We start from the raw sequence: 23,386 nt of genomic DNA, 5'->3' as shown, positions 1-23,386 counted from the left end.
TGGAATAACATCAGCCGAGATATGAAATTATACAAACAAGCAGACTCACAAGTCTCTAACCAGTCATAACCTTCTGCCGAGAATTAAGAGTTTTAGAAAGTTTTTATAAAAAGTGAAGCTCTGAAAAGCTTTTACAGAATGTATTTGGCTCTTAGGAACGTATGAGTGCATGTAAATTAAAAACAGTTGAAGGACAAAGTGAAAAAGACCAAAAACTGCATGAAATCTCTTACTCTGCAGCCTTCACAGCACTGTCCGTGGGCACACACAGCATCTTCTTTCAGGGTGCATGTGGTGGCATTGCAGCACGGGTTCATGCATTCCTGGAGGAAAAGAAAACAAAATACTTAACAACATGTGGACCTGATCACTTCCCTGAAGATCCACTGCTGCCTGGTCCCTGTCAGATAAAGACTTCCAGGTCAGGGGAGATGTCCGGAGATTCCTACCCTGACCTGCACACCCTCGAAGGGACAGATATAAACTCAGGCTCATATGTTTTGGATTTGGCAAATTCTTTAGACATTTGGAGTAGTGAAAAAAAAGAAAAAAAAGGAAAGGAACGTGTTTAATGCAATACGCCCCCTCAAAAAAACAGAAGACAAGTAAAAGATAGAAATCAGGTGAAGCTCTTAAGAGGGCGTGTGTTAAAACCTCCACTGAGATTTGAAGCAGATAACAGAAACGTGTTTGGGAGTTGACTATTAGGGCATCGTGGCCACAAGCAGAAACGGGGTTTGAAGATTGTAGACACTTTACCACAATGACAAGATCAGCTTGCAGAAAATGAGCCGATAGAGCATGTGTCAGGAGGAGCTGGATGGGGAGTAACGCCGTAACAAAAATCCCCAGTGAGGCGTTTATCTGTCGATGTTTATCTTTTATTGAATCCCAAAACACATCAGCTTTGTGCAAGCAGTGCCAGAAATCACACTATTTCACAAAAACAAACAACATAGCTGTTTAGCCTGTGGGGCCCTAAGGTAATGACAAGATGTGTTGAAGGTGGAAGATGGAGGCAGGCGAGTTGTTGGATGTCTAATTTTCAGTGTATGTGAGGTTTTATGATTATGGCTGTTTACCTCTTGGCTCTGATGCAAGACTTTATTTTAGGGGGAAGAAGAAAGTTGCTTTCATCTCTTGGACTAAGTGGGTCGGCAGATCTAACAAGCACAAGCCCGTGTGCTGACATCACGGAGGTTACAAAGAGGTAAACTGGCAGAGATGGAACTACCAAATGGAAAATTTATGGTTAGTTTGTTGGTGGTCAAACATAACCACTTCACCGAAGTACAATCTGCTGCCATCTAAATGATGGAGAACACAATAATAACAGCACTTATCGAACAAACGCAATGCTGAGTCAGTCGAAGTTCAGCGAGTTGAAAACAGAAAAAAAGCAGTAATTTAATTGGAAAAAACTCGAAGACTGTCCTGGCGATTACATCGTGTCAACTTCAGTAAAAACTATTTGAACTTTTCTGCTTAACATGTCAATATTTTAAGCTTATCAGCCTAATGGCTCTATATTTGGATCTCTAGAGTAAACAGAGCTTGCGAAAAACAAGGTATAAAATCCACTAGGCAGTAAATGTCATTTAAATCTTTTTATCAACAATTCATATCTCATTTTATAGCTAAAGTTGGTAAATGTTAATTAAGCTGCCACAAAACTCTACAGTGCTTCTATCTTTTCAGCCAACTAAAGGTCAAAACTCACCTGAATGTTTGAATTAAAGTTGAAATTCTAATTATATGCAAATATAAAGGCAAAACATATAAGGTTATGCATACGTTTTAATAACAAAAAGAAAAAAACCCCCAAAACATCTATATTGACTCGTCTGCTTTGATTGCTGGGATTTTGGGCTGCCGGTCTATTCTTTGCATCATTCCAGCTTTCCCACGCTGTCAAACGAAATTCTGTCGTCATCACTCTGGTCCATCTGTTTATTTCCTGTCTTGAGCCAGTAAGCCTCCACCTCATCTCCAACTGCATCAAGTCTGCCACCAGCAGCTTCTGGACTCCAGGGGTTCCTGTCCCAATCGTGTAGTATGATTAGAGTTTAATTGCCAAACAGTTTACTACTCAAACTCTGTCCTTCAATAAATCACACTCTGTCCAAACGATCTGTCCTTACTGAAATCCACACCGCTCAAAAAAATTAAAGGATCACTTTTTAATCAGAGTATAGCATTCAGTCAGTTAAACTTCTGGGATATTGATCTGTTGAGTTAAGTAGCAGAAGGGGTTATTAATCAATTTCAGCAGCTTTGGTGTTAATGAAATAACCACAGGTTGATTTTTTAAAGCTAATTTTGCATTTGCATTTGTCACCACTGGTAACATGAGGATGGCACAGTAATATTAGATAAAATGTTATTAATCCCTCGGGTGGGTTCCTCCGGGAAATTCAGTACTGTGTCATTACTAGAAGGTTTGCTGTGTCTCCAACAGAGTCTCACAATCATGGAGGAGTCAATTACTCTAGGAGAGCTGGACAGGGCCGTAGAAAGTCTGTAACTCACGAGCAGCTCCTCCGTGAAAGGAGGAAGAGGAAAAGCATTGCCACAGCTCTACAAAATGACCTGCTGCAGGCTATTGTTGTGAGTGTTTCTGATCAAAAAATCTGAAACAAACTTCATGAAGGTGGACTGAGGGCTTCATGCTCTTTAGTGGGTCGTGTGCTCACTGCCTAGCAGCACGGAGCCTGACTGGCATTTGCCACAGAATCCCAGAACTGGTAGGTCCACCACTGTTGTCCTTTTCACAGATGAGAGCAGGCTTACTATGAGCACCTGCGACAGATGTGAAAAGGTCTGGAGAAGCCGTGGAGAGCGTTATGCTGCCATCATTTAGCAAGACTGGTTTGGTGGTGGGTCAGTGACTTTCCGGGGAGGCACACCCATGGAGGGATCCACAGATTTCTATAAGCAATTTAATAAAGTTATAAAAGTACATAACGGGCATCAAGGTTGTGGAACGGTTAGCACCACCGCCTCACAACACAAAGGTTAGCGAGGGGATCATGTCTATGGTGAGTTTGCATGACCTCTCTGTGCCGGTCTTCTCTCCAGTTACTCTGGCATCCTCCCAGAGCCCAAAGTCATGCATGTTAGCTTAATTGGATGTAGATGTGAATGTGACCTGTGCATGTACCCTCTCTCTTGAACTAAGTAAGTAAATGTTTTTTTGTAAAGTGCCTTTCACAGAGAGGCAGTCACAAGGTAAATTAAAGTAGACTAAAATACATAAAAACCGCAATAAAATACAGTAGAGTACAGTAAAGTGCCACTGACAGCAGAGAGTGCAGAATAAAAGAAAAACAAGTTTGAAACTGCTTTTTAAATGAGTTATTTGTAGTAGGAGACTGTTTTCAAGTCTTGACATCACAGACTGAAAGGCACCGCCCCCTCAGTTTCTGATTTTATGCGAGTAACAGCAAAAAAAATTCTGAGCGTGCGTTCAGCGCTGGGATCAACAGTCTGGAGCCTGTCCAGTTAATGCTCTTTATCCGAGTACAAGAATTTTAAATTTACAGGTCCTAAATGCTACTGGGAGTAATGTGAGCTCACTTAGTAGAACATGTTAGCAGTCTGGCAACGACATTTCATACAGCTTGAACATGTGAAAGAGATCGTTTATCTAAGCTGGACTAACTCATAAATCATTTTCTCCAGTTAAGCCAAGGAGAGCGTCGTCGCAATTTCTAAGGGAATTCCTGAAGTGAAAGAAACAGGAATGAAACACAGATTTTACACGGAAGTCGAAGCCCAGAGAGGAATCAAATATTATGCTAAGATTCTGCAGCGAAAGGAAGCAAGTGTTTTTTAGGATATAACTTGGAAGAGGCTATAATCACGGTGTCAGTCTGATTGGAGTTTAAAACAAGCTAATTGTTGGAGAGCCATATTATATCTGGGGTAGACTCCAGCACTTATGCAATCCTGAATTTGATTAACAGTTCAGAAAATGGATAACTCAGAAGTACATCATTAGATATGAACTCTGAAGGGCATTTGTCACTATTTTCATTGTATATTGAGCAGGAATTTCGTGTGATATATTCCTCACTATATTTCCTGTGATTTCCAAGCAGCTGGGTTGGCTACAACAGAGTGTTACCTGCTTCCCACATGCGATTTTCACTTCCCTTCACAGGGTAGGGCATCCTGCTGTGCACACGAGAAAGAAACAATCTGTGCACGGATGCGGTACAGCCAAAGAAAATGTGTTTCAGCCTCGGCCTGATTTGCTTGTTTCCTTTGTCACACTGTTATACAGTGGTTTGATTAATGGGCCTTCAGCGGGGACATGGCATCACCTAAGCGGCCTGTCAGAGCCTCGCTCCGCACATGTGGGAAATCAAGAGAAGGTGTGATGTAAATAAAACACTTACACTGGAAGCCTTGGGTGGCTTGCTGGAACTTTGGGATGGGTTTTTTTTTCCAGCTTACTAGATTTCTCTGCTTTTAAGTCATAAAAACAAATTTCAGGGTCAAGAGAAAGTTTAACTTGGAAGTTTGTTGTGGTTTGTTTCAGTGGTTCTGGATGATTGCTTATAGGACAGTAACATTGTTTCCATTGAGCACAGTTTGTAAGGGAAATGTCAAGTAAGACAAGTGCACAAAAGTTGTTTTGTTTTTTTGCATTATTCATTCACACCCAGTCATTTCTTACATTTGGGAATAAACATATTGATTTGAAGACATGGTTTACTATAAGCAGAGAATATTTGGGGGGGTTTTGGGCATCTTGGAGAAAGGGATACTCTTATTTTTCTGAATTCCGATTCTCCAAACTCACCAAGGGGAAGGTTGACTGAAAACATTTGCTTTCTATGCACTTTCACGTTTAGCTTTACATGCCCTGTTCAGTGGTAACCACAAAGGTGGAGATTGATCCACTCCAATGGTGCAGGTGTGGTTGAATGCCTGTTGCGTTGACCTTACCTCTGGCTCCCCGCAGTCACACTCTTCTCCCTCCTCCACATAGCCATTGCCGCATTTTTGGCCTCCGTAAAGCACCTTGACCTCGGGCATGTTGTACAAACACATTCCCACGCCTTTCTCCAGACTGGCGGCAAGGTCCTTCTTACTGCATGTGCTGAACACGGTTGGAAAGGGATACCTGCAACAAGAATGTAGGAACAAGGCTGAACAAAATTAAAGAATGGAGAGCATTAATACACATTCCACAAAGATAAAACTCCTTGATGTGCGCCTTTAACAGAAACTATGTCAAGAAAAGTGAACTCAATCACTCTACTGGGCAAAAACACAAAGTATTCACTGCAGCCTTTGTTCAATCTGCTCACTCGAGAGGTCTTTTCACACAAATTTAATGGTCTACTGGCATTGTATGAACTCCATCTCAATGGATTTTCTATCCTACATGATACATAAATGGTCCTTGAGATGTCCAATATAAACATTTTCTCTGGCAGCTACATTTTCAAGAGTCATATCCTGGTTAGAGAGGGACAATTTAAGCAACTGATTGGATGGAAGAGGTGTGGTGTGCTGGGATGTGGATGATTTGTGTCTGAGCATGTGCGCATGTGAAACCTTTATGAAATACCAAGCCCGAAACCATATAATTTCTACCGCATTAATTTCATTCCCTAGTATCACTTACCTGAAGTGCTGACTAATGTCTAATTTAGCGAGGAAAGAAATGGAATTTCTTATAGAAAGGAAGAAAATGTTATGACTTTAAAGATGAAACTGCGTGATATGCCAATAACAGCTGTGAAGCCCGGGGAAACGGCCCCTCCTGTTGGAGTGAGTTCCTGCGACTCCACAAACCAAAGAGATAAATAGGGCATTGAAGGAGGTGAGGGACTGACACTGAAAAAAAAATAAATAAAAAATAACAGAAAAGTAGGACAGAGGAAAGGATTCATGCACAGTGTTGACAGAAAACAGACCAAAAGAGAGTGGACAAATAGTGGAAAAAAACTAGAGGGAGATCAGGAATAAATAAATCGTGGACTAGATAGAAATACGGTAAAAATCTTGCTGCTTGGGCAGGAGTGGGGACAGAGATTTGGGCAGGAGTGGCAAAAAGACTGCAAAGAGGCAGCAACCAACCATGAAGACACACAAAAACTGACATAAAACATCTAAAAAGATCCCAAATGGCTAAAAAAGAAAAAGGCAGGGAATGACTAAAACGGGACAAACCAATTCAAAATGACCCCCAAGATTTGCAAAGCAATAAAAAATAGACATTTTAATCATTTTATATGCTAAGGCTTGAATAGTAAACATGCTAACAGAATAAAACACAACCCAGAGGATATATTGCATTACAACCCAGCATACAATAGCAACATAACCGAGACTCCAGCTACATTCTTCATGCCAGCAAACAAACAGGAACAGCATCACAAAAAACACTCAGAGAAAGGCAGGCTTTGGGGTGTAAAATGGATATCTCAGAGCTCACACAGCTCATCAAGGGACACACTCGAGCTTCAAAAAAAAGAGGACGAGAGGAGGATATAGGGTGGCAGGGAGCGATGGCTAGCGGAGAGGATTGGCAGACGTGGCACGGAGAAAAGGAGCTGGCATTGGATGCTTGAAAAGCTTGACATCAGAAAGAAACATGTCACACACGTACTTATGCAGCGATAGACTGACTGGGGTCTTCAAACGCAACGGGGTGTGGAGGCTGTCTGCAAAGCTTGAGGCTTGACAGGGCAGATTTGTGAAAATTCAACATTACACAGAATATGTTTGTGGAGCCTGGCAGTGGACAGAGGTGGGGGGTAGGGATGTGTGATGCTTTGCCTTTGCCTAAGGGGGATTTGGCTGTTGCAACTGCATGGATATTTCACTGTTGTTAGTTGACTATAGTGAAGCTCCTCCTGAGGGGGCTTGAGATAAGGGTGGAGGCATTCAATGGAAACGGACTCTGCATATATATATATATATAATCTGGACACAAATATTTCTGAAGAACACAGAAAAACAGCCAATCCTGGGTGAAGCTGCTGCTTCCACTACACTCACACTGTTCACCTTTGAATGTCGACTGCTTTCATTTCTGACACGCCAGAAGCCAATCAGCCTCTCTCTGTCCACCCTTGTCTGCTCACATAAGCCACTTGTTAGAGTCTTTTTACCGCCATAAGGTACTCAGAAAACAAGCTCTGCTGTCCTGTGTGTGGATAACCACGCATGAAATCAAGGACAGACAAGCTATGCAGTTCAAACCACACTCACAGTGCAAACCAAGCCCCCTGTAAATAGCACAGTCTGCTTCTGATAACAGAACGCAGGCATGCTTCAGGAAAGGAGACAGAGTGTACATGAGGGGTAAGGAGAGCCTGTTCTCAATAAATTGGCATTAATGGAAAAAGCTGGGACAGTTGTCAGCAGCATTTCTTCATGGAGGAAAATACAGCTTCTCTGGATCAAATTAGACCCACATGGAAAGTATTAGAAAAACCCAGAGGATAAATGTAATGTCAAGAAAATACGAGTGAGAACCAGCGTGTCTACAGCTATGCTTCGTCTGAGACAAAAGCTTGATTATTGATTATTCTCTTAACCGAAAAAACACTTTATTATCCCTGAAGCCTAAAGCTTGTGTCTGCTATCATTACTAAAAAACACTGATTAGCCCTCGCACTGGTTAAATAATAAAGTAGAATAAAAACTACACAGTGAACGTGAGCTAGAAAGAGAGCCTAATGTAATCTTATTGATGGGGGTTAGAATAAGTAGAATGACATTTAAGCCGCTTAAATGCAACTCTGTGCAAGATGCGCTCCGTCATTTATAAGCTTGACTATTTAAAGTAAAGGGCACCTCGAGCGGCCATAGTGGGAGCCAAGAAATTGCTCTAAATGATCTGCCTTTAAGTGATGTCTAACGCAGCCAATGATGTGTATCAGCAGGGCTTTGATAATTGAGCTGTGACGCTAATCTGCAGCTGACATTCCTCCAGGTAACAGCTGCCCACTCCATCCTGGCAACAGATGCAGTGTCAACCCGACAGGGTGCCCAAGGATGCTGTGAGAATATCTCTGTCACCCACGGCCCGATGCGGCTCTTTATGACAACGAACAGAAACAACAAAGCGGCATCCTGTCCAGACGCAGATGAGCACGAATGCGCAATCAAAGACAGAATCTGTGGCGATGCCTCTCAAGTGTTTCTGTGCCTCTGGGTGAATGTCTGCGACTTTCAACCGGAGAACGGAAATTAATTTATGTGAACAGGAAAAGAAAACATTAAATTACTGTTCACTGGGTATGTGATGCAGGCAAGAAGCAGAGAAAATGTTTCAGTGCAGTGGCTCGCTGGTGAACTTTATGTAAAACTCTTAAAAATGTGGTTTCAAATATATTATTTCTCTTCAGTGTTAAATAAACTACGCTACATGAGAAAAAATCTAAGATCAAGTTGAGAGGGAAAAAAACATCCTTAGTGAGGTTTTTAAGGCTAAAAACTCTGCTGCACTTGCAATAAATTGTTTCTTCATCTATACAATTTTTGTGCACCCTCATTGCATTTGCAGCTCCGTGTAAGGAGCACAGTAAAAAAAAAACCCTCAATAATAATAAGAAATCGAACCGAGTAAGGTCAACAGAAGCATGCAAGTAGTTTTCTGTAAACCTACTCTGGGAATGGCTCCAATGAGCACATCTTAGTTTGCAACAGATCCACATCAAACGTATGTATTATTACAGCTGAGACCACACGGCTGCTCCGCTGTCCAAGAAATTAGCCGAGCAGAGAGTGTAGGTTTCCCTGGACAATACTGGTTTAAAGCCCTGCACCCTCTCCAGGTGTAGTTTGCTGGGGTGGAACTAATTTGGCTGCTCATAAGAGTTATACAAAATCTAATTAGTCACATGCTTTCTGGCTGTCATTACTGTTTGAAAGGCAAATATGTCATTTGCAATGTGAATACCACATGCTGTTAAAGATCCTAATCTCATCAGTGTTGTACAGCCTTATGAATCTTTGTTTCTGACTGAGGAAAATACACGGCGCCATCTCACTGACGAGCAGTAGCAGTGTCATCATCAGTGAGAGGGATGAAAACATCTAGTGTTTTTATTGTGGCAAAGCGCTTAATCTAATAAAAATCGAATAAAAACACGTATAATTTTCTGTCTTAGACTTCTTTTATTATAAGAGAGGATTTGTTTATTTTTCAAATTATAGCTGTTGATTTCAGAGCAGGTAGAAGGGTTAGAAATATGCCCCCCTGATAATTTACTAACTTAATTGCTGTTTGTTCAGATCTAATCTATGGATAAAGGCATGCCTGAGGTAGCTTTGCAGACACACACTACTTTTGCTAGACCTCATCATGCTCTTCTACCTGACGTTTTGACACACTGCTGGTAGATTATGAGATTAGAAAAAACAGAAAAAAAACATATCCGTCTAGCAGCACTCCAAAGACACTAACAACAGCATCTTATCTGTTCACAGCCTGGAGATTTGAATTCTAATTTCATCTTTTGCAATTTATTTAAAGTCCTCTGTTACAAGAGATTACTTTAAGATGAACATGAGGTGCAATCTGGGATCTTCAGCTAGGTCAGGGATGTCAAACTCATTTTCCATCATGGGCCACATACAGTCCACTTTGGTCTTAAGTAGGCTGAGACGTTTAACTTATAAAGACGTTTAACTACACATTAAATCCAAATTCATATAAGAATAAGAAGTGCAGTTTCAACAGTCTGTCTCGGTTTTTCTAAATGCTAAAAATAAATCCACTGAACGTGCAGTGACGAGGAGCTGATTGAGGGTTTAATTCTGATGGGAACTTACTAAATGCTGCACCTGATCAGTTCTGTTGCTTTCCATATTGATCAAACTAGCTAACATCTCTAAAACATCAGCAATTACTTTGCTGTATACCAACATTTTTTGAATAGCAAACTGGATGGATTTTTTTTTAGTAAAAAAATGTCTTTCATTACTTTATTCACTCAGGAGATTTTTCCACTTCTCTTCAAAACATTTTCTGAGCCCAGGTCAGAATAATAATTTATTTCCCAGTCCACTGCTTTTACTTGATTGTTATCAAGTTCGACTGAATGGCAGCCAGTATATTTGTGCTGACTGCACAGGTCTTTCAAGCATCCTATAATGGTGAAATTGCCTTTTCTTTTATTTTGATCCTCCACAGTCACTGCAAATCAGATATGACGAATTAGCAAGACGGTACACAGTGCCAGGTGACTGCCATGGTCACACGTGTTACTCTACTCATTTAAAAGACTGGAACTAGCAAAGATCATCTTAGTAATCAAGGCCAAGCTAAGTAAAAGCCAGTTTATGCAGTCGGCCTTTTAACTCTTGCTCTTTCAGTGGAGGTAAACAAACTGTATATATGAACAAAGCATTGAAAGATTAGAAGGTAAAAAAGTAGCAAATTAAGATTTCCCAGTTTCTCCTGGTGGTAACAGTTTATCTACAGGCACTAAATGTGTGAGCAAGCTGTACATGAATAAAGCATGAATCTAGTGCAGAACTTCTTTACCCTTCCTTCCTCCACTCATCAGTGTTCAGTCACTCGGTACTTAGAGGACTTAATGATGTACGTGATCCAGTGATCTGCCTTATGCATAACATGAGTGACAGACCCACTTATCAAGTGAAACACTGGATTGACGTAAAGCTGCACCACAGTGATTTAGTGTTGCATTTCTAAAAAGCCCGGGGAATAAACATCCCCCCTTACTGTGTGGTCTAAGCCTGTTTGAAGTGCAAGTTTTCATTCGTGAGAGAAATGTAGCAAAATCTATGGCTGGAAATCCAAAACAGCGACTCCTGATTACACTGGAAGATACGTCCAAGGATGGCTGATTTGCTGACTAAAGACAGCCTGCAGCAAAAGTCAAGACGCAGTCAGAAATTTAGAGCCGAATAATCCCAATGTGAATGCTGCTACGCTCCATGTCTACAAACCATCCAATCAGAACACAGCGTAAAACGACCAATTACAACGACAGACTACGCTGCTCAGCATAACGGATCATAAGCACCATGTTTTATATAAACCAAACAGATTCAAAACTGGCAGGAAAATCCATGTCTTCACCACTTCCTCATTATTTCTAGCACAATTCGCCATGTCATTCACCACCGCACTATCTGGTAGCACAGTCTGACACAAATTTCATTGGAGTGATCTTGCAGAGTGTCAAACTCAATGAAAGTACAGAGAATTGTCAAAACTGAAGCAGCAAATTGACACGACAAATTGACATGTCACATTTTTTTTAACCCAGTAAGGCTCAAGCTCCAAAATGACTAAAGCCTACTTTTCCAATAATGCAACTTAATAGCACAAAATTGGTGCTTCGAAATTAGCCAGGCCAAAGGATTCCTGGCGACCGCTGCACAGTGCATACCGATTAGATTTCTGTCGGACTTGTGCAATCAGGCTGGCTGATTTATACACGGCTGCAAAAATGATATGATTGCTGCTTTACATGAGAATTCCTGAGAAACTGAGTTTACTGATTGCCTATAAAGCATTTTAAAACTACCCTGTTATAATTAAAAGATTCCAAAATGGCACACAAGCTGATTAGTCTAAGAAGATTTTAATCGAGATCTAATAGGGTGTGAATTCTTGCCTGACTTCCAGTAAAACCTGCTGGAAACCTTTAACACAAAAAATTGCTCACTTAAAAGGCAAAAAAAGGAGGAAAAATTGCAGCTTTTTTCATTCTGAGTTACAAAATGGTTCAACACTGTAGTGAGTTAAAGGTAGACCGTCTTTAGTACACGAAGGAGCTTTTTTTGGAAGGTGGCGAGCGGATGATTCCTGCCTGATCATGTCAGAAGGTTGAGAGGATGAGGAAATGTCAGTCAGGTGCTGGACTTAAGAAGGTCTGTAGACGGAAGAAGCACTGGTTAAATGAAGGCTATGAAGGGCTCTACTGTTTATGGGGCCTTTGACTGACACTGGACTGTCTCTGCTGCTCTCCTAAACTGCATTGCAGACTGACATGCATTTAGCCCAGGCTAAACAGGAGAGACATGTTTGACCTTTTGGGAAATGTTAAGCTGCTACTCCAGACGGAGCCTACTGTGATTAAAAATCCAGAAAACAAACAAAGCACAAGCCACACTTCCTACATTTACCCACTAGCACTCTTACCAGCTTTCTCTCTCTTTCTTCAGATTTTCTGTACTGTCCCACTTCACCCCAGTTTTGGACTCTTCTACTTATAAGAGAGTGACAAAAGTCACACAAGGTCCTTCGTATTATCTTGACAAAGCAGTCACCTCTTGGCCTCAAAATCCAGCCACAGTACCCCTGCTGTGCTTCATCAGTCTACCCAGTTACACTTATAGACACAGGAAAGTACTTCTGAGCTTTCTGTCCACGTTCATATGATGCAACTCTTGGCTCAATTTCTAAAGAAGACACCCCTGCTTCAAAACGTCCATGTAAAACTCTCCTCTCCTCAGCACCTCACAGCTTCACTTGTTAAGACACAAATCTCCCACGGCCAGTCTCTATGGCTCACAAGCCCGTCACTGGTTTTCATGTTTACCCAAAATAATTCCTTCATTGTCATCTTTTTAATGTTTGTCTTTTGCTCTCACCTCTCTCTCTTTTTGTGCTTCCCTTCTTGCTTTGCCACTGAGGGAGACAAAAGACAAATGAAACCGCAGCTCTCCTGCTCCGCCCGTCTATCCATGCATAAAGCACCTCTCTGCGGATCTCTCTCTGTGTGCCCTGGCCCTGATTGCAGCTGGCAGCGTCACTGATAATCACGTCATTTAGATGCAGCCTGTCTTCTCCTCCATTAGCAAGTCTAACATGAGACTATCCCAAACACACAGTCAAACAGCCTACACTGCTTTACAATGATGTGCTTAACATTCTGGAGGCATATGAACTAAGGGTCAAAGGAGGCTGCTAATATTAAAAAACGAAACCAGATCTGTGATGGGGGGAAATGAGATCTAGATTGGTTTGTGAAATTATTGGTTTTGTCAACAGGAAACTGTGAATTTGGGCTGATAGTTTAGGAAATTCAATTTAGGAGATAGCCCGCTAAGTCAAGCTTGAACTTGGGTAACTTCATAATTTTTATATTCGAAGCAGGCTCGCAAACGCTGGCAAAACGTTTCCCATGACAAACTTCAGACTACGAGCAGAGACAGATGCTGCAGAACAGATACTGTCGGGACAGAAATGCCGTGTAGGCAACAGAGTTAATCACCCTTAATATTACATGCAAATTAATTGGAGTCTATGTAGAAACTTTTTATGAGTTTGGAGCACTTATGCAGAATAATAAGAAACACAATACTGATGATCCTAAACATTTCTAGCCAGCACGTGGAGATCAACATTTATTTGGAGAAGGTAACAAGGCGACTCAACACGTCCTCTCCTTTTAGCTAAAGTTTGGTCTCCACCAAAGATAGGAGACTCTTGAGTTCTTTAGCTAATAGTTATTTACTTTGTTTAGGCAATGAATTCACATTAAATTAGGCAGATTAGGTGAAAGCTGGTTAATTCAGGTTTTCATAAAATCCTATAAAGAGGAAGATTTTTCACTTTTTAGCAACATTTAGTTGTCATTTATTTAAAGATGTATTTTGGGGTAATTTTTGCTGAATAGGACAGTGATGCAAAAAGGAAAGGAAGGGTAGAGAGCAGGGGAATAACATGCAGAGAACATCTCAGGGCCTCCTGGGATGTCTTCTTTTAGAAGTCACGTTTTAACCAAATCTCATCTTTTTTTTGGTGGCTGAATAGATTTAGCCAAGAAAATAAAATAAACTACTCAAAAAAATTAAGTGAACACTTGCTTGATCATCACACAGAGTCAGTTAAATGTCTGGGACATCAGTCTGTCCAGTTGGTAAATACACTCATTTAATCCATTGCTTTGGTGCAAATGAAAGTACCCCCAGACATACAAAGGAGCAGACATCGGTCCTTCTCTGGGCTCCTCATACAAGAGTCTGTCTCCTGGTGTCTCCTCCACACTCGTAAGATTAGACTGGGAGACACAGCAAACCTTATTTCAGCATGTATAGGTGCAACTTGTGCAACCTTATGCTACGACTACTGACAATGACACTACCAAAAATGCAAAACTAGAGAAAATCAGTCAGAAGAGATAAGGAGAAAACATGGTCTGCAAAATCATTTTCTTTCTGAGGTCTTGTTGTTGCATGTCCATTGCACCTGCTGTCACCTTCACTTACACCGAAGCAGATGAAATAGGTCCCTGCAGTTTAACTGGCTTTGTGTTATCCTGTGATAAACTGTTCCCTTAATTTTTTTGACACGTGTTCATGGACACGGTGCTTCATAGGGCACCACTGTTACATTATTATTTTAAAAGCTAAATATTGATACATTGTGTCAGTGTATCAACACAAAATCGGCATGCAAAATGTCAGCGGATCAAGGCGTGTGCATTTATTCCACATCGTTGGCAAACAGAGGAGCGGGTAACAGAGTAAAAGGTCACTGATCATCACTCTCAACTACTAATGTGTCTAATCTCAGAATTAGGTAACAGAGTGCTGATAAGGGGGCTGTGCTTAATTAAGTTATTTATCTTTTTAGAAAATGCGGTATGGTAATTTTTTTTAAATTCTCTGCATGACATCACTAGAAGATGTTGTCAGTATGCTGAGGTCTGACATGACCACCCTACAAAAATGCATTGATGTTTGGATTGCATTAAAATGTTTCGCTCTAATAGATGTTGTAGCACGAAACAGCAGGATGAGACCAGAGGTTGCACGAATGCAATGTTTTTGACAACTTCTCCCTCCTTTCAATTTATATGGTAAGAGGTCATTCAAGTTTTCTGGGAACAGTTCTGGCAAACATTATACAAGTTATATTATTTGTGTGCCTGTTATCAGATTTCATGGAATTTTTTTTGTCTGTAGTTTGTTTCTTCTTGTCTCTGCTTAGTTCTAGAAATTATTTGAAATATTCTTTGGCTTAGTTTTTAATGACAAAATGTCAAAGCAAGTGCCAGTAAAATTATATAGACAAAAATTCATCCTAATGTGCTTGTTGCTTCAAACTCAGATCCCCAGTTTCTCCTGTCTTAGCACATTGCTGTTAATGTAATTTGAAATACACGACAAACTGCAAACAACTGTGTTTACTTAATCTTTCTGTTTTGTGTTGTCATCCATTTATCCACCTACAGTTTTTATTCAATTTCCTGACTTTTCTTGTGTTTATGCTGCCCTTTGCTGCAATTGTTAGCTGTGATTATACCCATATTAAACCATCCCTTCCTAATGCCTTTCAGTATGAGGTAACGGGGGAGGGGCAGAATATTCCTGTTCTGTGTGCTGTAAAAAAAGCATTTCAAAGTTTATCTGAATCTAATTTTAAGCTTCAACAGCACATGTTTTATAAGGCTTGGCAACCTTTCCTGCAATATTCTCCACGGACAAATCCACAGCCCCATGTGTGTATGATTTAACTCCCCCAGAGATAATGTGTGCAACAGATTGGGTTATTGTCAGCATGTGGGTTTATTTAAGTAGTTTTCTTTGTTTGTAGTTTGGAAACTCCATAAGAATATTTGAATAATAACATTTATGATGCATTTCAGGGTTTTGTCTTCTTCACAGTGTTGTGGAATTCATGCTGATTCATCTGTGGCTTGCGGGATTCACCATCAGACAAACCAGACTGGCACCAGACCAAGGGTGAAATCTGGTATTGAGCTCTGGGCTCGCCTTATCTGCTCGCTGTTTACTAACAGTCACAGAGTCCATCTCTTGCAGCAGCTCTGTTATCTCAGCGACCCAGGCAACACGAGCAGAATGCTAGAGCAGCTGCTCTAGTCTCAGGCCAAAGTGTGTGCATGTGTGTCTCTCTGTGGATGTGATTTAAACCCTTTCTCATTCATCAACTTATAAACAAAGGAGCATCATGTACAGATGAAAACGATCCCACCCATGCAAGTAGTGCAGTGAATGCTTTGTGATTGGTTCAGGTACAAAAGGAGTTAGGCTGATAAACATTTTGATCACGTATCCCAGCCGTGACCACAACAGAGAGAAAAAAAACCCAAGTCCCAATTTTAAAAGTTTATCTAAATTTGTGTTTTTTCAAATTAAAAGCCACATTTTCAAAAATTATTTTGTCAGAGAACACGACAGAATGAACACTTAAACTGTAAGTGGACAGTTAAACCCCAAATCAGTTTGACATATTTTACCCCCTGGCCTTTAACAATATTTATCCATTTAGATTATTTTGGTGTCAGTTGCCCAGCTTTGAGAATATCTGCTGTGGAAATGTCTGCCTTCTCTTGATACTATTGAGCTAAATGGGATTCAAAGTTGTGGTGCCAAAAATACATGAAAAAAACCACAACACAAACCCTCAGCAGCAGGGCTTATTTCCAGAAATCATGACTCGGTTACGAAAAAATAAAATACACAAACTTTGCTGTGAGGAGTTTCATGTCGGAACCATTTTCTCTTTTATTGAACAATACACCAAACATCACTGTGCAGAAGAAAGAGCCCATATCCTCGCGTTGAAAGGCTCTTCCTAGTTTAAGCGTGACAGGATGTAAACATTAACCCCCACTCCTCGCCCCCTCAACCGAGTGCTGATGTAAGCTACCCCGAAACGTCTTTAGGTTGGTGTATGTAGACAACAGAAAGAAAATACATGAAACTGCTCACAAGTTTTTTTTTGCTTTTTGAGTAACTAGGTCATGATTTCTGGAAAAAAAAAAAGACATTGCCGCTGAGATGTTTAAAAGTATTTTTATTGGCACTTGGTGAAATACAAGGCAAGTACTATCTCTTTCCATTACACTCAAGAGAAGGCAGACATTCCTACAATGAATAACTGTAGAATAACTGGGCTTCTCAAGCAAAACAGTCTAGATGGATAAATAGCAATGCAGGTGCAGGGGAAAAAACATGTCATATTACTTTTGGCGGGACAAATCAGCTTAAAGCTACAATCTAAATGCAAGATATCATTGTAATACAACTGAGGATTAAAAAAAAAGAATAAAATAAAAAAGATGGTAAAAATCTTACCCTGTGGAGGGGGTCATGATGCAGCCGCCGCGATCAACGGTCATCCTGCAGCCGCAGCCGCGCTCTGGGGTGTCATGGTTCATGCCGAAATTGTGACCCAGCTCATGTGCTAAAGTCACGGCTGCACCCAGCGGGTTGTCGGAGTGATCCTATAATGGACAAAAAAAGTGAATCCAACATGGTAAATGTGTGCAATTTCGTGCGTTTGACTATGTGTGAAGTTATTTAGGGAAGCTATAAGTGAAGAAAAACAACAAAAAAGTGAACTGAAGTGAATTATCCCTCACAAAAAAGCAAAGAAAAGAGGAGAGTTGTCAAAGAAGACCGTTTTTAAGCTGCAGATTCAAAAAACAGTAACTGTCCACCTTGCTCCCTTTGTCCTTCTCCTATTACTCATTCTCCTCATGGAGGCCTGAATTCATCTGCCATTCCACTACCCCTGCAGACCCAATCATACCTGCTGCCAGTGGAGACAGCTTCTGCAGGAAGCCCCTATAAACCTATCTCTGTATGACTTGGTGCTGCATTGATAAGCGAGACAAGGGAGACGGAGATGGAGAATGACACGCGCGAAAGAGGGGGAAGTTTCACTTTCTGCTAGTTTTATAGACAGACTTGGTGGGAAGAGCCAGACAGAGATGGGGGGCATTTGGAGGGTAACTGAGATATTAAGTCAGTGTAGTGTATAAAGCATGTGTGCCAAGGTGAATGGGAATGGTAGTAAACAATGACAAATGACTACAATCAAACTGTGTTATTATTTTGCCAAAATTCTGCTGTTAGATAAAATACATCATTTTCAGCAAACTGTAACAAAAAAAAAAGAAAATCACTAACAGGTTTTGACAATCTCCTTTCATTCAGCGGAAAACAGACACATTTTCATACACAGACTAATGGGCAGCATACATTTCTCACAATGTTATCTGAAAAATGAAACTGATATTACCCTTATTTTTCTTTCTGTTAGAAAGAGTTACACAAAAGAAAAAAAACACTGATATCAATCTCATGAATGTATAGTACACATGACATAAGCAACAGTAACTCATAAGCTTTATTTTGCATAAAGAAGGAAAACAAAGGGAAAACAGTTCGCCTGACTCTGCCCAAAGGTAGAAAAAATAAGAGAAAAATCACCGACTGTATCATGCATTTTTTTCCAGCTGTGACTCTGAATACAGATTCCTCACTGCATGCCTATGTATGAGTGCCACTAATGCCAAGCAATACATTAACCTCTCTGCAGGTTTACACAGAGATAAGTAATGTAGGTGACTGCTGGCTGCAGATGAGCCTACGCACAAACCTCCAGTATCTCAATATGCTGTGCAGACCAGAGCATCGAGCAAGCAAATTGGTTAATCCAGCTTCTGCCATGAGGAGTGCTTGAAATGGGAAAGAAATGTTAGGATAAATGTTTAAACTAAAAGAAAATTCAGAAAAAACTGTGACAGCAGATAAAACACCAGTGATGAATTTTGTAATATTCCTTGAAATGTCTGTGTGTTAATGTGCAAGATTCAGAATTTGCAATTAAGCAAACCCAGAGGAAAAAAGAAGGAAGGAAAGAAAGGCTGCCCATTTACTACTGTGCATCTTACCATGGTTCTCTGCCATGCAGCTTATATGAGAAAATGTCATGCTTCCCTCGAGGACAAGGTCATATGTCAATGTTAAGGACAATACGAACCACTTCCTGCTGTGATTAAAGATCAGCATCATGGGGAGCTGCACCCTGCTTTTTCACACCAAGGATGGGAAAACTTTCCTTTCCTTCTGTCATGTTTACCAGTGGGTTGGTGCATCTACACTGTGTGTGTGTGTGTGTGTGTGTGTGTGTGTGTGTGTACGTGTAATTCATAGCTGAGTGCTCCCTCACAAAAAAAAGTGTAATATCAGAGTCAACAGCCACAGCCATTACTTTGAAGCTGCTATGAGCTGCTGTGGTGATGGTGAGAATTTGTGGAGATGGTTGCAACCAAGAAATGCTATGATGGGTGTGAAAATAACTCTCAGATGAGAATACTGTACCACATAAAAATCATTTACAAAAAGACTTAGGAAGAAAAAAAATATAGCATTGTGCTAAAACAAAAAAGTGAGGCTGCACTGAGGAAGATTAATACATTGTAGCGTACGGTTTGAGAAACAGTTCATCTCCTCTTACTGTCCCCTAACTGCTTACGTGGCCCTTTAATCTTGATCCAGACCATCTGCTGTATGTAAGTGATGGGGAAACCAAACATCTGGAGAATCCTCAGTACGGCCACGGCCAGAGGAAAACATCTCCATTAATGGGGGACACATCTGGGATGAGGCATAATGGCACTGGGATGATAACCGCTTTGTGATTTGGCGCGGATATCAAGTGCTGTAAAAGGCAGAGGAGCCTAACAGGCGGCTAATTTACTACGTTTCGAAATTCAGTGCACCAGGGGTGCGACACAGTCGTGGGTAAAAATGAATTTTTGATTCAAATGCATGCTGTGCAAGAGCTGACATTCACTCACAGATAGATCAATTCATCACATAAAAATGTAAATGCGGTTCTGTTCGAAAGTCGAGGTCCTTTGATTTAATCCTGTGCCCCACCAATTCTACTAGCAACTGGCTTCTCTTCATTGGCTCCCTGTTAGCTCTGGAAATTAATTTAAAATCCTTCTCCCCACATACAAGGCCTTGAATAATCAATCAACAGTCTTAAATACCTCTTAGTACCGTATTACCCCAATAGAGCACCTTGCTGTCAGACTGCAGGCTTACTCGTGGTTCCCTGGAGGTTTTAAATGTAGCTATCAGGCCCCTCTCCTCTGGAAACAGCTCCCAGTTTGGATTCAGGAGACAAGCAACCACCCAAACTTTTCTTTTTGATAAAGCATATAGTTAGGGCTGGATCAGGTGACCCTGACTCATCCCTTAATTAGGTTGCTATAGACTTAGGCCTCCTACGATACACTGAGCATTGACTTGACTCTCACATAGTTTGTATTTTGTCCTGTCTCTTTATGCTATCCTTTGTTTTTTCTCTATCCCATCACCAACAAACAGTCACAGCAGATAGCTTCCCCTTGCTGAGCCTGCTTCTGATGGATGGTGTCTTCCTGTTAAAGGGGAGTTTTTCCTTCCCACCATCGCCTAATGGTTGCATATAGGATCACCTGATTGTTAGTGTTTCTCTTTAACAGAATGATTCACAGCACCTTGTGGCAAATGCTGTTGTGATTTGGTGCTTTATAGATAGAAAGTGAACTTTCAGCCTGCACTGGACTCATTCAGGAGTGACCCCTGCTTGTCATTGCAAACAGAAACTCCACTGTGCTGTAGCTCCACACACATCACTGATAAACTGGAGAGTCACACTGAAAACGTCTAGTAATTACCACATAAAAGAGCAGCATCAGCTTAACCTTCTGCCCACCTTTACTCATGTTCCCTTATTGACAACTGTCCTCTCTTTCATTCCAGTAGCTGAACTGACATTTAGCCACTGGTATCACTGAATTTCTTTCCATTTGTGATCGAAACACCAGGTCACCAAAGCTCGCAGTACCTGTCCAGCTTTAGAAGAATTTTATGAAGGATTGTTGTTTGATGAACGCTGACCTTGACAGAAAGGGAGTTTAACACGTGGGTCTGAAAGAGGCATTTGAGTTGCAGCACAAAAGATTGATTACACGACTGTTAGACTTCAAATAGCAACAGTGTGCGTGGCTGCAGAGCAATCCTTCTGAGAGTACACATTTTACATATTGTTATGTGCAAGCTGATGTTTGCGGTAAAGTTAATGTAAGGGAGCGCCAACACAAATGTCATTATGTTTTAAAGCAAGACTTCCTGGCAGGCCTGTCTGCAAGTGCCCTTCCAGCAAACAATGAACACCTTTTCTGTGTAAATCAGGTCTGGATTGTGTTAGCCTGCTGAATCTGAACAATGTCAACACTGATACAATCAGGCTACACAGAGGAAAGGGAGGGTGGAGGCATGCTGGGAGTAGTAGGAAGATTTTACACTCACCATGACAATACCTCCAGACTGCTCAGCAGTGCACATACTCATAATGGGTGCCATGCCAATGGTGGTGCCCTGGAAGTAAACCCCACTGCCAAGGAGAGAAGTAGGAGACAGAACTTTTAGAGGAGAAAACTGCTGTTACATGTTTATAGGAATGGTATAAGTGAAAAACTTCAATTTTACCAATTAGTTTTCCAAATATCAGGCCAGATATAATTGTTAGCAGCACTGCTAAATTCTGCTAACAAATTAAATGTGTTACATTTTCGATCCAGGAATTTATGCCCTAACATAACCTCATATCTTCTTAACCACCAAATGGAAATAGTAAAAAAAAGGGAAATATAATCTTGATGTGACAATATGAAAGGATTCAGATGAAAATCTCAATCCTAATTTCTGTTCGGGTCCATGCCCTGGTAGATGTATGTGGTCTCACCCCTATATCATGCAGTGTAGGTGCAAATATTAGACTGATTACATTTAATAATTTAGATGTCCACCTTATAAGCTGAGCATTGTCGTGAGGTTTCTGGGGAAGCAGTTTGACTTTCCTCCAGTCTAAGAACTCGTGCAGGGTGGTGAAGGGATCTTGGGTGATGGGACATTTATCAGAGTCGCTCCACACCTCCAGACCCACAAGGGCCACCCGGATGTTCAGGGCCCTGTAGAACTGCAGAGAAGATTTTAATAAGCAGAAAGAGTGAGTGTGAATGGAAAAGCATGGAGAAAACACAAATGTCCATAAGACTGTTACATAAGTGAGACTGTTTAATGGGGTTTTACCTTTGTTCACTCAATTAATTGATGTATGATTCTTTTCATCCTAGCAAGCCTAATCAATCACATGGTGCCTTGTTTTTTTTTACAGTATAAGATCATGTCTTTGCCATTTCCTTAAAGTAAATCTATCTGCCTACGCAGCCTGTTAGCCATAGAGACACAGCTCTGGCAGTGGTGTTAGGCAGACTAAAGTCAGCTGCTTTAGTAGGAAATTAATATATCACACAGATGTGCCATTAATCTCTGCTGCCAAAAATATTTCTATTTTAAAAAGGTGATTTATCCCTCCTGTGCAAAGGGGGGGAGGATGTTTTACCTTGTCCACATAATTGGCTATCTCTACCAGTCTCTGCTTCACCTTCTCCAAGTCCTTTCCTTGTTTCTGAAACTGAAAACAAAATTGCATGTAATCAGTGGAAGAAATTACACTCGCAAATTGTGAATGTTTCATGAGGACATAAGAGACCATCATTTCCAGAACATAGAAAAAAACCCTCAAACCACAACAAAGGACACAGAAAAGCGGCGATTCGTATGAATGAGTTGCTTGAAATATTCACTGGCACTACATTTTTCTGCGTGTTGGGCAGGTTGTCAAGCTGTGACCATCTGGATCTAGAAAAATCTCCTAGTGTTAGAGAGGCGAATGGCATGGCCACAGGGAGCAGGTATGCTGGCACGTACGACAGCTTGCAAAGCTTTGGATCCAAACTGCAGCTCAAGTCAGACCTTCCAGTTTCACCCTTCTGTGCATCCAACTGCACTGATGCTGGACTGCATATCTAAGCCTAACAACATACTTGATCCCTTATCCTTCCTTTCATTTCCTTTCCTCCCATTCAGGTCAGTGGCATTAGCAGAGGGCTGTCAGGAGGAAGCCCCACAAATAGCTCTTCAGTGCTTATGGGAGACTATTCACTATCCACATGGTTTTTCCCCGTTTCCTGTCTGCTCTGCTGGGAAATTGAAAAAAGAACTTCCTGTCAGAAAAGAGACCACACTGCTTGTCGCACACTCATCCCTCTCTGCAGCTCCAGTGGGATCTATTCCATAGTTGCTACAGCTCATGCTTATACCACAAAAGGATTGTGGGCTTTCAGTGTGTCATCTCTGCTGGTCAAAAACTGCATTTGTGAAGAGAGGCAAGTAGGTGCATTACCTCTCTGTTGTCTGCAACAATGATCAGCTCGACATATTTGGTTGTCTTCTGAGCATGTCTTTTATGCTGTGATAAAAACAAAGATGGGAAAAGTTAGACAGTTATTAGGAAATGCGTAGAAGATCAAGACACTATTTCTGTCATTTCTCACCGCTTCTACTTAAAAGACTTAAGATGAACCTTTAAAAACTGCAATGGCTAAAAAAAGGTATTTACATTCTTTCCAAGAGATAGATGAGAAGATAACACTTAAATGTCTGTACACTAAATATAAAGATATAACCTGGTATCTATCCTGGTATCTGGTTTTAGCCTGCAGGCTAAAAAACTGCAAACCAGGCTTTGTCCCAGCTGATATTCAGAACTATTTCCTTTAAA

At 40.9% G+C, this 23,386-nt stretch overlaps 1 protein-coding gene across 6 annotated transcripts in view; it reads right to left on the bottom strand.

The window, feature by feature from the left end:
* Window positions 1-23,386, bottom strand: part of adam12b (ADAM metallopeptidase domain 12b) — a 120,383-nt gene that overhangs the window by 22,439 nt on the left and 74,558 nt on the right. For all 6 annotated transcript variants that reach the window (XM_039621929.1, XM_031742247.2, XM_039621930.1 and 3 more), the window contains 7 exons: window positions 23,009-23,074; window positions 22,166-22,237; window positions 21,570-21,739; window positions 21,070-21,154; window positions 17,053-17,201; window positions 4,954-5,131; window positions 234-323 (listed from right to left, as the gene is read on the bottom strand). In XM_039621929.1, the coding sequence (XP_039477863.1) occupies window positions 234-323; window positions 4,954-5,131; window positions 17,053-17,201; window positions 21,070-21,154; window positions 21,570-21,739; window positions 22,166-22,237; window positions 23,009-23,074 (810 nt within the window). The remainder of the gene's footprint in view (window positions 1-233; window positions 324-4,953; window positions 5,132-17,052; window positions 17,202-21,069; window positions 21,155-21,569; window positions 21,740-22,165; window positions 22,238-23,008; window positions 23,075-23,386) is intronic.

Source organism: Oreochromis aureus, linkage group 13 (genome assembly GCF_013358895.1).
Source record: "Oreochromis aureus strain Israel breed Guangdong linkage group 13, ZZ_aureus, whole genome shotgun sequence".
Taxonomy (NCBI): Eukaryota; Metazoa; Chordata; class Actinopteri; order Cichliformes; family Cichlidae; genus Oreochromis; species Oreochromis aureus.
Note: the sequence above shows the minus strand (reverse complement) of the source record. Positions and strands in the feature narration are given on the sequence as shown.